This window comes from Accipiter gentilis, chromosome 1 (assembly GCF_929443795.1).
Source record: "Accipiter gentilis chromosome 1, bAccGen1.1, whole genome shotgun sequence".
In the NCBI taxonomy this organism is placed as follows: Eukaryota; Metazoa; Chordata; class Aves; order Accipitriformes; family Accipitridae; genus Astur; species Astur gentilis.
This window is the reverse complement of record NC_064880.1, coordinates 30863878-30880143: the sequence shown is the minus strand read 5'-3', so window position 1 is coordinate 30880143 and position 16266 is coordinate 30863878. Positions and strand designations below refer to the sequence as shown.

The following is a 16266-nucleotide window of genomic DNA, read 5'->3' as shown; positions in this document are numbered from 1 at the left end:
GCCTATTTCAAGTAATGCCTTCATTAATCATCTACACCTGCAGAACCCACTCATTGTTTTTAGAAACTACAACTGCCGGGGAAAAAAAAGTTAAAGCTACTTTGGTATTTCCCTTCATTCTCTATTTCCTACTTTTTTGTGGCACAAAGTTTTAAAATCTACTTAATGCTGAATAATCAATTTTTAAACTCTTCAGTAATTAAAAATCGCCAATAAGATTTTGACTAGCTGAAGGGCAACCCACCACATTCACTCTATTTGTAATTGCTTCTGTCTCAAGAGCAGGTTCGTGTCTTTTGCTACAAGCTAGCAAGGCTGCTGTATACCTAGAGCAGGTCTAGGTATAATCTTCCAATAGCAGAAGCAGTGCCTGACACTGAGCCCTGTGTTGCTAGTGCTGCAGCCTGGCACAGCTTACAGGTATGCATATTTGTAGAACTACATACAAGTGAAGGAACAATTACTCTGAATAATATAATAAAATTATTTCAGTACATTAATCTTTTATTACACTACCTAGGTTCTGCCTAGAAAAATCATACCTGTCCACAGGTAGGTACCATAAAGTGAGCTGTAGAGGAATATAAATACTAGGATCTGCATGGTGATGTCTTTCTCTTTAACAATGAAATTCCATACCACCATTCCAACGCAAGCAATAAACTGGAAAGAAAGGTAAGATGACAGCATTTAAACTGGGAAAGCAGGATGACAAGAAAAACTGAACACAGTGTAATATAGCTACAATAAGCTTCAAAACTCCATCCCCAGATGCACTGGAGTGTGATTTTATGAATTAGATAGTTCCCATAGCAGCAAAGCAGTGCAGCAGTAAATTCGGTATTACAGTTATATCACTGACTATAGTACCCTATTTTCAGGAGGGGGTTTTTTTGACAGCAATTATATAGCTCAGATAAACTGAGAGTAAGGCAAGTCAGAAAAAAATATATAATCTTTACATATATATCTTATAATAAGAAAAATGTAATGCTTTTGTTAAGTATAAACCATTTATCTGAAAGAATTTGGGCATGAAGCTGAGGTCAACAGATGTTTGTTCAGCCAATAATTATACAATTCTTTACAGTTTTAGTACTGAAGGAATCTGAAAAGACAGGCTGAAATATTATGGAAATAGTAACACAATAGTTGAAATTTTTTTTAAGATGAAAGCTAACTTTGCTGTTACAGACAAGAAGCACCTGCAACTCTCATACATGATTTTTTTCAAACATGATTCCATGATCAGACCTCAGAGAGTTTACTATATATATTTTTTTTAAACTACAGAACACTTCAGAAAGCACTACCATACAGATATATTACAAGCATAGACTGCTCTCACTGAATTTAACAGCAGTTGTGCAGTTGACTTTAAGGGAAGAAGGAACATGTACTTTGTAGTTTTCTCTCAGTTTAAATAACAATTAAAATTAATCCAGAGCTATTTGGCTTTGCCCTTCCCTAACCACCAGCCATGCATTCTGTCATGGTTTAACCCCAGCCAGCAACTAAGCACCATGCAGCCGCTCACTCAGTCCCCTACATCCAGTGGGATGGGGGAGAAAATCGGGAAAAAGAAGTAAAACTCGTGGGTTGAGATAAGAACGGTTTAATAGAACAGAAAAGAAGAAACTAATAATGATAATGATAACACTAATAAAATGACAACAGTAGTAATAAAAGGATTGGTACAAATGACGCGCGGGGCAATTGCTCACCACCCACCGACCGACACCCCGCCAGTCCCCGAGAGGCGATTCCCTGCCCCCCACTTCCCAGTTCCTATACTAGATGTGACGTCCCATGGTATGGAATACACTGTTGGCCAATTTGGGTCAGGTGCCCTGGCTGTGTCCTGTGCCAACTTCTTGTGCCCTGGCTGGGCATGAGAAGCTGAAAAATCCTTGACTATAGTCTAAACACTAGTGAACAGCAACTGAAAACATCAGTGTTATCAACATTCTTCAGATGCTGAACTCAAAACATAGCACTGTACCAGCTACTAGGAAGACAGTTAACTCTATCCCAGCTGAAACCAGGACACATTCCCACACCCCTTCTTTGCATCAGCACTGGCACCCATCTGATCCCTCAGCAAGCCACTTCAGGGAGCTAAACCAGCATGGGGATTAGTTTTCTATTTAGCTCCTTGAATCATGTCACCATAGAGTTGAACACATGCTGCTGCTGATCCTGGCATTGCTCACTTTCAGACTGGCATAAATTGAAACAGAAGTGCACTCAACAGTATTAGGCAGTAACTAAAAATATATTTCAGAAGCCACTCTCTATTCTGATTGCTAATAGTTCTGTTTGAGAACCATACTACCAGCATCAACTATCATTTTCTTCAAGGGTGTATTTTAAGGCACAGAAACTGTTTAGACGAGTCATACATTAGATTCCCCTGCCCTCCATAGAGGGCTACAAAGATATCACTAGAGAAACCAAACTTGTAAAAATGTTAAAAGTAAGACTTTCAAAAAACCAAAACTCACAAAACAGAATTCTTCTTACTACTGACCTGAGCAACAAGTAGATTTGTTGTAATCATATGAGGAAGCTGTTTGTATTTCTTACTCAGAAGAACAACAATAAGAGACCAGATCTGTAACATACAAGAAAAAATTTAATTTAAGAGTAAAACAAAACCCAGATGAACAAGATGAGTATTCTGGCAGACTATGGTGAAACTAAATATACAGCAAATCTTCTTGAAAAGTTTCTTAGCAACATGACTACTGTAGTCAGCTCCACACCATCTGCTGCCAGTCCTTATGCCTCAGCAACTATGGCCAGAAAAAGCAATCCATCTTTGTGTTCTCATGATGGTGAAATATTTCCAGGAAGCACCAAGAGCTTGCCTCTAGTGTACAGAAGCCTGGTTGTTCCTCAGGACATAAATGACCACAGAGTAGCCTGGCAACTTAGAATTTAAAATTCCTCCCCCTACCCTGAATCTCCTAAAATGGTCTGTGACAGCAAGAGGCAGCATTCACTTGTGGCTTCCCTTGAGGCACAGTTTCAAGACAAGAGGACTTCAGTGAGACAACAACTTAAGAAAATTCCAACTCCCCCCAACATGGATATTTTTATTGTAAAAAAGCAAACAAAATAAATACACTATCTGTAGTGCCTATAAAGCCGAAACACAATTTATATTGGACTTCTGGATTATAAACCCACTTTTCAAGAACAGAATTTCTAGGAAAGGAATTTGGTAAAGCTAAATTAAAACTTCCAAGCTAAACATTTTAATTAATAATCATTAATACTTCATTAAATAAATATTCACTGGCATTTCTGGAACTGAAGTTTGTACGCAGCCTCCATTACTGTGATATCCAAGCACCTCACATGGCTTGATGTAATTATTCCCTGTGGTGTAAGCTAGTACTGTTATTCCCCCACACCCTGTTATTTTTTTAAAAAAAAACAACCAAAAAAACCACCAAAACCAAAAAAACCAACCCAAACTAAAAGGACAAACTTTTAAGCCCTGCACTAGTGCTCTAATTCACTTACCCACTTTTCTCTACAGTGCAGCTTTCCAGCTGACCCACTGCTAAATCAAGATTTTTAACTCCTTTCTCATCCTTCTGCAACAGGATACGACAAGGAAACGTGAGTCTCATCTTACCATGACTCAATTTGCTGCTTATGTACTAAAACTACCCTGACATGATAGTGTGCTTTTGTATTTCAATTCATCAACACCTACCAGAGAAATGAGGCTGACAATACTTATGTCAAAGCTAACATTTTGCAGTGCAGATGCCAGTGGGTTGGGGTCCATAGATGGAATGGTCAACAGCCATGCAGAAACATACATAATAGGTGCAGACACAAAAGTGCTTATCACCATGCCTGAGGTAATCTGCAAAGAGTGAAACAGAAACAGGAACAGAGTTAATCAGATCTCAAGCCAAATAATCTGTTTTCAGAAATACAACCACTGGCAAAATTGTACCTTTGAATTAAACATACATAGACCTTTAACAAATCACCGAGTTGTTTCTATAACAAATTATTTAGAATTTGAGCCAGAAAGTATCCATTTTATACATACAGTGAAACTGAAAATTTTAACAAGCTTCTAAAACAGTAGGAATAGAGAGTTCCCTGCTGCAAATTCTTGCAGAGCTTTTTCATGGGTGTCAAATATACTAATGACTACAGTCTAGGGGTGGATTTACAATGTCACAATTTACTTTTGGATGCAAATATTCACACCATAAATAATTAAGAAAACATGTAGTTATGCAAATACTAATATACACCAATTCATGAGAAGCCACATATATTTACATTTAAGTGATTCCTATTTTGGCTTCCCATTGTCTTTCTGCTTTCTAGAATTTGCACAGTGATGGCAGTGTGAATTGATACTCATACTACAGATCTCTGTTTTAAAGAAATTTCCTGAGTTTTTTGGGCTCAAGATTTTATCTTGTAAGGTTTACTTTTAGTGTCCTCCTTTTTTTTATTTCCCCTTTTCTTAAAAAAAAAAATAAACTAAACAAACAAAAAATAGGTAATATTAAAAACAATGGAATTCAACAGGAATGCTTTAATGTCACTTTAAGAGGAAGAAAGGAAACAGTTACAAAATTTGTATTTTAAGTTGAAAAGATAATTGATATCCTCTACTATAAAAAAAAGTAAAATGCATTTCTATCGCAAGATTTAACTGAAAGGCAACACAACAGAATCAGTTAAAGCATATGTTCTTCCATAAATTTTCAGCATTAATCTAACACTGTTCTTACTGAAGTCAGTAACATCACTTAAGTTTTTTCCTACAGATAAGGTCTTTCAAAAAACAAACAAACAAACAACAAACCCACAACAAAGACAGAAGTTCTTTAAATATAAAGTTATCCAAGTTTTTCCTACTAGAGTCACAAATAAGTATGAGGACTTATTTATGAACATGTACAACCAAGACACTTGAGACATCAGGAAATAATACTTTGCTTAATTAATAATCTGAAATATAATCTACCTTTGAGATCTAGGGAGTACAAGTAAATCTAAGGAGTCTACACTACAGAAAAGCCTACTCATTTATTTAAGTATTTCATCAATAAAGTTAAGCTCAAAGTTAGTATATGTTTGGGAAAAGCAAAATACATACAATTCCTACTTCCATATTAAATTGACTTGCAAATATTGCGACACCAGGTGCTGCTGGAAAAACTCCGTAAAGAAATGCATAGTTTGATAAACTGGTGTGGTTGACTATGCTGTCACTCTTGTCCAAGAGTTCCACCATTTCTCTACAGAGAAATGGCATCATAAGTCTGAAAAGAGAAAGAAAAAGTAATTATAAAAATATTATTCAAGCTATAGCAATAGACTTTTCTTTACTCAGAAAATGAACCAAAAGGAAAATTGAGGTTTGTTTGAATCCTGTTTATGAAAAGCAAAATACTGACATCACTTTGAATGATTGCCTTTACTGTTAACGTGACATTTACCAGCTGATTAAAAATTTTGTCACCAATTCAACCAAAAAAGCCCACAGACAGAAAAAATGATAAACATGACAACAAACTCTGGGATATAAGCACATTCTCTGATTATACAGACACATTCTTTGTATAAACCTCAGATTCAGAGAGGTAAAAGATTAAAAAAAAATCCCTCATTTTTCAACTGTTAAAGTAATAGTAGCTATAAGCAGTCAGCAGCTTTGAAATTTAGACCACCTTTCTGCAAGCTGTCTGAAATACAACAAGGGCTCAAGCTTAAGTATCCCATTCTGAAAGTTTTGGCCAGCAAAAAACCCCCTGCATCAATGCTATTTTGTTCGCCTTTAGCAATAACGCAGATCTCACATAGACTCACTATGTAAGCCTTACACAGGCTAATTACATAAACTCACCAGCAGAGCAAAGTGGTAATATTAAAAACTGTTTTTTCCTCATGTTCTTACAAAATTTGTCATTGAGCTGGTTTACAAACTAGGTCTTTACGTTTGCTAGTTAGTTGTACTGATATTCACATGCACCTTCAAATTTTACAGCATAAACTTAACCACCAAACAATCGTGTTATTATGTTAATTGCAGGTCTGTAGCAAATAAAAATATTTTGTTCACCGGTAGCTGAGATATATTCAAGGGAAGATAATGATGGCATAATTTCTAAATTGTCACTTATTCATGCTTAAAAGTCAGTTTAAGGGTGTAAAGCGACCATTTTTAAGCTCTTCCAATATAGCAGTTTCAAAGATTTATAGACAAAGCAAGGAAAACCAACTAATTTAGAGATGTATTGTGTAATCCAAAGAAAAGACAAATACTAATAAAATAATACTTAAACTCACACTTGTCTAACTATTTAACTAGTAAATTTTAATTTAAGCTAGTAATTCCCCAAACACCCAATTTGTGACTGATAACCTGTAGGCAGTCCATGAAGCCACAGCACCACTAATTTTTTTTCTCTGCAGAGCCTGCCAACAGGTCTGTGGTCTGCTAAATTTCCTTTAAAAGTTAAGAGTTGTGTACTACCAAAGAGTTTGGGAAGCACTCACCCAGAATACTGGAAGTGAAACATGCTATCACTATAGTGATTTGGGGAAAAAAGCCACCTGACCAGTATATTCAGAACTTAAAACATCTAGAGAACAAAATTATAGAAGTACATAAATCAAACTTACAGTTTAGCTGTGATGAGAAGGATCAGTGCAACAAACATACCCTTTGTCAGTTTTTTTGTTTGTCCCACCATAGTTAGTCCAAGGTAAAAAAGTGCGGAGCCAGAAAATGAACTGCCCAGTCCGTCAAGAAAGTTTTCAAGGTATTCAGGAATTTTCTGGCCAAGAATAAAGTTTGAGGCAATTCCTATGAAGACCATGAATACAATTGGGTTCTGCAAAACTCGAAGGAGTGCTAGGCCCACTATTTTGATTTTGCTGTGTGACACAGTGCGGTTATCCCTCCACTTCTGGATTTCACAGAAGATAAACCCCAGAGGGTTTAGCATCATAAGAGATATTGGAGCCACTAGGTAAATGTACTGGAGATACTCTGGGTAAGTGGTTTGATATAAAGCTTCAACTAGAAGACAGGAAATGAAAAGTGATGAGTGATAACATTTCAGTACAAAAATACATTAATATTGAAATTAAATTTTGCTGTCTGAAAACTAGAGAAAAATTATTTAATTATCCTTCAGAAGTAACTGCATTTACAATCAATATAAGATGATGTAGTAAGAGAAGTATGCCAAATCACCATTAGGCCACAGTCATCTAATGAACACATTAAAGACCAAAGACTAACTATCCAAAACTATTTAATGATTCTACAAATATTCAACATTTACAGAAAAAAAAGAAAGAAAACAATATAGCAATCCCATGCACCCTTTGAGTCATCCCAAATGCTGAAAAAAAATTGGTTTTAATCTGAATTGCTTTTCCTCCCCAGAAACATGAGAGCTGTGGAGAATTAAATGCACCTTTGCAGGACACAAGTTTCTTCTCATCTTAGGGGAGTTTCACATCTCTGGAATTTAACCAGTTTTCAGTGGGTAAGTCAGGTGTGATCTTTCTACATTGATTCAACACAACACAGCAAAGCAACAACCAAATAGAAAATACACTATCATATAATTATTAGTTCATTCTCTGGGACTAGTCAGGACAAGAGTTTCCTCTGTAGTTCTGGTCCCTCAAGGAACTTTAAATCACAAGCATTTGTTTTCATTGCTACTACATACTTTTGAGTCAAGGTAGAATTGCTTCTTATTTCAAGTTTGTGCTAGCAGCACTTCAAAAATCATGACAAGACTCTGGAAAGATATACAAGATTCCATTCTAGGGTGAGTTAAAAAAACCCAATGTTTTTAAAGCAGGATGTTATCCTTAACCTGCCTTATAATGTTATTATTTCAAGTAATTTTCAGAAATACGCAAAGTAATGCTTTCCATTTTAGTTTTTCCTACCCTAGTTAGAGAGAAACACATTTTTTCCCCAGGCAGAAGTATCTTAATATGCAGGTGCCTTCTACCTGTACTACAAAGAATATTAAGAAAAGGAAGTGCTATTGCATAAATACACCTATTAGACCTTTCTATGGGATAACTTAGCAGTCAAAGTACTAAATAAAGTTTCAGATCACTAAACAGCCAACTGTTGCAAGTATTTCTATTTCCCCGTATACTAAACCTGTTCTGTTTCTGAAAAAGTTTTCCCTTGTGACTACGTTTTTCAAAATCTGAAAGATTTTTACCCTCATATTATTCAAGCATCTGGAATGACAGGATCTACTAAGTGCTAAATCAGCACTTACTGTAAACAGTCTCCTCTGTAGACTGAATAAACTGACATTCTCAATTAGTTGATTTCCAATATATAAGAAAAGGCACTAAAGTTGCTTTTCCTCTTACAGGCCATGATTAAAGAACATATACAAGAGCTACCTGTCCTAAAATCCTGAATAAACTGCTGAACAGAACTACCAACCTCTGCTTAGTTACCGCATTTAACAAGCCAGTTTTAAGCACTAAATATATTCTGATAAATAAAACCACTTTAAACAGCTGGACACTTTTTAAGTAAGTAAATTTTTTTCTAAAACCTCAAACCTTAGATTGATGTTTTTATCCTCCTTTATACAGAATGCCCATTTCAATCAAATGCAGCTCAACACAAGTCACATGTAAATAATGCCCGAGTGAAAAATGTAATAAATCATTATTTTTTGGCAAAGTGAAACTGTATACTTAATACAATATATTAAGGTCTGTAAGTACTTTAACTGATTTATGAAGTCATAATGCATTTTCCTGGGTAGCAAAAAGTGGAACCAATGTAGATTACTGAGTCAGTGGGTGGAAAAAAAATAAATAAGAAAACACTCTTAAGGAATCATTAAGACAGTGAAAATAATCCACAACTATCTCTGATGAAAATTTTTCTTTTTATTTAAATCAAGGTGCCTGCTTGCTGATCATAACAAAAAATTGAAATCAAAGATACTTTAATACTTTTTTTAAAAAAATAATTCTCCACATTGCAGCTGCTCAAAATTTACATATAAATCACACACTAGTTCATGCTTAATACAATTAGCACCACTAAAGTCATGGTAACTGAGCCATCATCCCCACAACACTTCTCCTATACCTGTGCTTTAACAATACAGCACAGGAGTAGATGAAGCTGTTCTGTCAGAGTTGTATGATCTCACCCAGTAATAAAAACCAATTAGACAAAGCTTTCATCATAGTAATTCTATCTGTGTCGGGGGGGTGCTAGTAAACCTCTGTAACAGTTGTTTTTCACCCCAACATCAGTTTGTAGTGTAGAACTATCACAACAGTGATTAGAGAAAAACAGAGTGGTGATCTTTGAAAATTTAACCTGCATTTTAATTTTCCTATGTGCAAATCTTTGTTAAACAGCAAAAAATAGCATAGTGGTTATTAAAAAAATTACATGGGATGAAAGCTCAGGACATTATTTATTTAAGAGTTCAAACTGCCTTTTTAAATAATGTTATTATAATACACAGATTTGTCAATACTGATTTTTTTTCCCTTACAAATTTCAACTGAAGCAGCCTTTAAAAATGTATTTCCTTTAATAGATCAGGTTTTGCTCAAAACACTACCTATCATCATATATAAAAGGAATAAGCAAGACATTCTTTGTTGCCCAGTCCTGCAAACACTTCAGAGAAGCCACTAACAGTAAAAAGTTTGCACTTGTGACAGTGTGAATCAAACACTGGTTAAAGTTTGGGGATGGGAGAAGGGAAAGGACAGGATAGGAAATAAACAGCTCTAAGAAATAAACAACCCTTAAGCATCTACAGTGTTGCATTAAGTATTCCAGTAAAGTTCTTAATGAACTAAATGTTGTGAATTTGGCCAGATTGTACATAGAAAAAATATGAATCACATCTCATAAATCATTAAATACTTGAAGAAAATACATGTAATCTGACAAGAAAGTAATTCAAAGTAGAAAGAATGTTTTAACTAGAAGGATACAATGGAAATATGTTCAGACAACCTCAAAATAGAAAAAAGAGAAACCCTAATTGGCATTTTAATCCAGTACCAAGAAACAAAGATGTAATCCTCACAACCCTATTTGTAATATACTTCTGATTTATCTCAAGAGGAATAAATCTCAGGAGATGCAACTAAGGGAAACAGGGTATTTTCATCCAAGGAAGAATTTTTCTATATTTTATCCATATCCAGCAAATTTGAAGAGACTAAGAAAGATTCAAGATTGTCCTGAGCATACTGCCCTGGAATAGGGAGAAAGAAACTGCCAAATCCTCAAGTAATCTAAAATACAGACCTACTTGTTATTACATATAATCTGGAATTGCATGTTTAAGCTTCTCTTTTGTAACTGTATTTTCAATTCTGTAATCAAGTAACTTGCTTTTTCCTTTGCTAGAACAAACTTTCTTTCTTTTTTTTTGTTCTTAACCTTGTCTAGATGATGAGTGATCTCAAGAGAATTTGAGAGGCACCGAGTACTTTCTCTTCAGGGAGCAGCAAACAAATAAAACATAGTCCAGGCATCCTCTCCAAATGCCTTCCACTCAAGGTGTACTTTGAAGATCTCAATACCTGCAGTGTGCTTTCCCACATCAGCCACACAGGTCAGCCTGGGAAGAGGTAGCACTGGAAGCTACACTGACACAAAACCGCCTCACAAGGCAGGTAAAAAGCACTGCAATTCAGACAGTAGCAGGTGGGAGAAGCCTGCTACAACTCCAGATCGTCCTAAGTATCACAGTATGCATGGCTAATAGCATATTAACATACTATTAAGCAAACCTATAAAAAGGAAAAAGAAAAAAAAATCTTGCTTATCAAAAGGGAAGAAAATAATAGTCTTGTAGATTGGGATAAAATAATTTAATAACTGATGTTGCTTGGAATGCAGAATACAGGCTTACAAGAACAAGACTACACATCTATACAAGTTATACTCTTGAATGCCTCTCTGTGTTTTGTTTGTTTGTTTTTTAGCTCCACTGGACTGGTGGTTAGTTATACACCCCAAGAACAGCACCACAGCCACATAAAATTCCAATTTGATACACACAAATGCAAGTTACCACAAATCACACAAGCAAGCAATCTTGCTTTTAAAAGACTGACTTCTTCCAAGACTATATCCTAAAGCATGTCTACTGGCCACAGTAGAATAAAGATTAAGGGATAAAACATGATTGGCTACATAAATAATGTTAAACAGCACAAAAATTAGAGGTTTCTTCTGAACAGATTTAACGTCTGTCACACACACTCCACAACCAGTAGGCACCAACATTATGGCTGGAAGTGTTCTTTCAGCTAAACTGAGAGGTAACGCCAAATCAGTAAAAAAACCACTACAGCTATTTCAGAGGCCAGAGGTATGGGCTCATACTTTGCAAAGCAAGGAATTTTGGTCTTGAGGGAAACTCTGGCAATTTCCCATACAGAAAATTGCCTGCAGTAAGTGTAAGGTAATTTATACCAATTTTGAAATTATATTTTAAATAATTTTTTTAAAAATCTGATTTACTTTAACATGACAAGATCATATAGACAATGGTAGTTGAATTGTTTTAAATCCCGTCTCATTCACACCAGCTGGCAGTTTTCTTCCCTTACTAAAACACACATGGTCTGAGGTCAAGAAATGTGACTTGAGAAATGGCTTCGATAACTCATAACTTCAGTTCAGAAGTCAATTTCAAACTATGGAAAAATAAAAGCAAACATGTCTAGAACACTGAAAAATAATTTTAAAGAAGAAAGCATGCTTACCTATTGGATATCCCAGTGCAAAGTCATTGCTTTGTGTAGCAAAAATAGGGAACAAACCTGCTTTGCTAAATCGATTCTCTGGACTGGCTACCAACAATGTTAAAACGCAGACTAAGAAAAACACAGCAGCTTTGGCAACTAAAATACTGTACAGGAAGGACCAATTCACATTAGAAAAGTTAAGTACCACCATGTTTTTGAACAGTAGGGCTGGGAGTGCAAAACGGGACACAAAATTTCCCAGTCCTTTGGCCTGAGTTGATGTAATAATGTTGGCTCTTCCAGCTACGTAGCCACAAAGAATTATTCCAAAGCATTCTAACAGGGCTGGGAAAAGCCTGCTTATTGACATAGAAGGAGTACCGCCAGTGGTATTGAATCCAACTTGTCCAGGCAAAGGAATAGACATATTAGCTGAAGATGAGAGGTTCTTTGCATTGAAGTCTGAATAGCTATCCATTTTCTTTGATCACCTCTTCCAAAAAAAGAGCATGAGATGATCTCATCTGTAAAAGAAAGAAAAGTATTTATTTATTAACTTCCAGAACTGTATTTGTGAAAATTTATGGTATTAGGCTTGCTAGCAGAAGAGTTTACACTTACAAGTGCATTACAAATAAATAGAGACAAATAATAAGTAACTAAAGAGAAACAACTCAGAGAAAGAAGAATGCTGAAAAATCATTCCATACACACATAATCTTCACACAACTCCACGCAATTAAAAAGACAATTGACAGAGGCTAAAAATCCCCAAAGAAATTTGAGGATAACACTAAAATATTAAAACTAAATGTAGATTGGGCATTCAAAAAGCAAAAAATCCATTGGAAGGAAAGGAGATACAACAAGGATGGTTTTGTTATTATTCTAGGATCTAAACATCATTTAGAATAAATTACATCCTTTCAGCACTTTCCAGTCCTTTCAGAAAACAGCAACTGCTAAATTCTCAGTGTATATTCCTCGCTTTCCCAGACTACCATTACAAGCCTAGTTAACTCTCCAACAGAAAAGCACAAGACTCTTTACATACTTGTTAGCAGCTTGTAACTTCCCTTACCTCCTCAGCTCCCTGTCAATTCCCAACTACAATTCTCACATACTCTGCTTTCAACAATTAAATTTTAGTTTTCTTTTCTAACACCTTTTGTTTGCCCCAGGATATCTTATTCTCAGGTCCTCCCTAAACCATGTCCTACTTGGTTCTTTTTCCTTCACAATAAAAATACACTTTGAACTCCAAATATCAAAATCCCATCCTTGACCTCTCTTTAACTACTGCTATTCACCTCTGCTTTATGCATAGCTGGGAGTCATCCTTCACCTCCATCTTTAGATCCTATTTAATCCAGGTTCTGCCCCTGAAACAATTCTTACCAAAATCCTGAGAGGCCAAAATCTTCTTAAACTCTCAGAATTGGTGTTCTATCTTCATCCTTTGTGACCATCATACACCTTTATCATAATCATCCTCCTCTTGAAATTTTGCCTTTCCCATATCTTTTGTAATTACATTGCCTCCTAATTGTCCTCTCATCTCTACTTGTTCCTATAACATTTACATGGGAGGATCCCTCTAAATTTCTGTGGGTGCCGATAGGGCTCCTTCCTTGTTCCTCTTTTGTCTCCCTACATCCTCTGCCTGTGTGTTTTCATAAGCACTTACTTGATTACAAGAAGATGACTCATAAATCTCTCTAATCCAGACCTATTTTCTTCTGTTAAAACTATCATTTCAGTCTATCTCCAAGATCTCTTTTGTGAATATCCTGCTGTCAATTCAAGTCCAATGAGCCTGAAACTGTCCTCCTCCTACTCTCCCCAAAAGATGCTCCCTCAGTTACTCTGTGCCGTGTATCTATTTCGCTAGAGGAGAGTGACAAAGGTTACAAAATCCTCTCATTTGGAGGAAATGCAAACCTGCTAAACTTGTATTCATCAATAACTCTGTTGCAAGGAAACTCTTTGCAGTCCATCAGTATCAGTTCTTTTTTTGTGCATCCTTCCACAGACGACTCTGCACATCAAAACCCACTTGCTTTCATTTTCTTTTACAGTATAAGTTATGCCCTCTTAATCTTTTACAGAATAACAAGAGCCCTTACAAGAACATGAGCGCCAGGCAAGGAAGATAAATTTGACCAAAAATTGTAGCTTCTCCACTCTGGCACAAAAACATTTGGCAAGGCCCTGTCTACCTTCAGGAAAGATTTAGAGATCAAATCATCATATCCCTCTTCAAGTTTGTACCTTGCTTTGTGCAACTTTGACCTCTCCCAACATTTCAGTATCACGTGCTAATGATACACTTTCCAGTTGCAAGGAATTGGCCACATATGACACAGTGGCCAATAATCTAGTTAATCACACTATTGTTTACCCATATTCCCACATACAATTCTTTAGGCCCATAACAGTGAAATTTAAGTATGCATTAAATTAAGTGATTATGTACAACAGATACGTCTTGTGACTCCTGATCTTCACTTGTTACCAGTGATCCCCCTTGAAAGGGCTGACTATAACACAGCAGGTTCTATATGCAAGTAGACATGTAAAGTCTGCAAATCAGATGAAAAGAAAGGACAAATACACAGGTATTCATCAGTCAATAGCAAGGTCTTGCCAGAAACAGACATGGCTTTGGTGATACAGCTCTGAAACATGTGTAGTCCATCAGCTAACTCTATGTATAAAATTTTGACATGACTAAATCCTAAAGTACTCTGGAAAGGAAGTCAAGATAACTTACCCCACTCTGTAGAGATAGAAAATAAGGCAAAGGTGAACTGATTTGCTCTAAGCCATTTAACATATCAGTGGCAAAGCTGAGATTCCCAATTCCCAAACCAGTGCTTTGGACAGCATAATGGCTAGATCTGTGCAAATTAAAAACTGGTTTAAGAGTCTTCCCAGTCTCTTTGTATCCTACCTGCAGGGAATAGAGAACTCATAACAGCCAGGTAAATAAGCAAATATATCAAGTCAGAGCAAAGGTGAAATCTTGTATGCTCTATTTCAGATCCTGGCATCCAGCATACACGTATTCATTCACATGTAGCACAAACTCTTTGACTGATGACTTTTATTTATGCCTGAGCCTTTTAGTAAGCAATCCTACAGTGCTGTTGTAATTTATCTGGGCTGAGCAGCTGCATCATCCAAATCTGTCCAGTAGCCTTGGCTACCTCTTCTCCTAAGGAAAATGAGTCTCACTCCAAATAGGGCTTATTTTAAAGGTTGTATTTTTCTGATGGTATAGATGATACATTCACCTAGATGTATTTGGACCAGGAGCTCAAAGCATTATCTACTACAGAAAGATAGAAAAACTTTCAATAAATGAAGCAGACAACAAACCATTTCTTCTACTAGCGAAACTTAAGGAAGCTGTTGGGATTTGCAAAATGTCTAAAAGAGGATCAGAGACAGATTTCCAACACTGAATTCTTGAAAAAAGCCAGACACAGTCTACATTAGCTGCAAGGTGAAAAGCACGTTTTTGGCACAGCCCCACCTCAAATTCTTCAAGCTCGCAGCACTGCATAGAGGTAAAGCTCCTGGCAATGCAACATGTTCAACCTAATCCCTGCTCTGTTGAGGCATTTTCTTCAGCAGTAAGATAAACATGATACTTTTTTAACCAAATGCAACATTTGGTTTGTAGCATAAGTGTATTATGGCTGTATCTATCCTTAAATTCTACTATTCCTTCTCATCCCCTGTGCCTTCCTACTCAAGGCTGTATCATTTACCACTGTGTCAATACCAGTGACAACATTTATTTTCTGATATTCTTACTCACAAAAGCCACAGTGTACATACAGTTATACAGTGGGAAGTTATATAGTCTTTTACCACTATAACATCCCCTTCCTCTCTTTCTCTCCTGAAAAGTGGTTTGAGCTGTCCAGGCTTTTTGCTTGCACAGACTAAGCCTTCACAGGCGAGTCTACCAATATAGCTACACAAGCCCATGCTTTCAAACCAAAATTGTGCCTAAATTAATTAAACACCTCTCTTGCCTCTGTATTAAAATTACTATTTCTCCTCATAAAATCACTACAAGTGCCCTTGTCCCCATGTTATAATTCAGGACTTAAGTAAGTATGCAGAAGACTGACTCTCTAGTTGTATCAGTCAGCAGCTAAATCCCATATCTTCCTCACTAGATCAAAACTGACATGGATATACACGCACACAACCTAAAACCACCTTTACAAAAGTGCCACAAATATCCCTGCAGCCTTCCTTCAGGCTATCTTGACCTTGAAATTCACTACAAGGGACCCTGTAAAGTCAGTCGGGCCCAATTTTTGGTGAACAACATGAGTTTCAGAGACAGAAACTGCATCACAGTAAAAGCTGCTACTGGCTTTGAGTGCGAATCATCTCTTCAACTCCAGAGATGCGCACATCCCAAAACATTCACATTTAACACAGATTTTTTTATTGCAGAGC

General features: G+C 36.3%; 1 protein-coding gene across 7 annotated transcripts in view; it reads right to left on the bottom strand.

The window, feature by feature from the left end:
• Nucleotides 1–16266, bottom strand: part of GPR155 (G protein-coupled receptor 155) — a 49176-nt gene that overhangs the window by 12741 nt on the left and 20169 nt on the right. For 6 of the 7 annotated variants that reach the window (XM_049829621.1, XM_049829454.1, XM_049829270.1 and 3 more), the window contains exons 2-7: nt 11803–12308; nt 6673–7072; nt 5144–5309; nt 3728–3883; nt 2531–2614; nt 543–663 (exon numbers count right to left, since the gene is read on the bottom strand). In XM_049829621.1, the coding sequence (XP_049685578.1) occupies nt 543–663; nt 2531–2614; nt 3728–3883; nt 5144–5309; nt 6673–7072; nt 11803–12262 (1387 nt within the window). In that variant the 5' untranslated portion in view covers nt 12263–12308. Of the gene's footprint in view, nt 1–542; nt 664–2530; nt 2615–3727; nt 3884–5143; nt 5310–6672; nt 7073–11802; nt 12309–14557; nt 15118–16266 lie in introns of those variants that run through there. The other variant, XM_049829536.1, reaches the window with a different exon arrangement.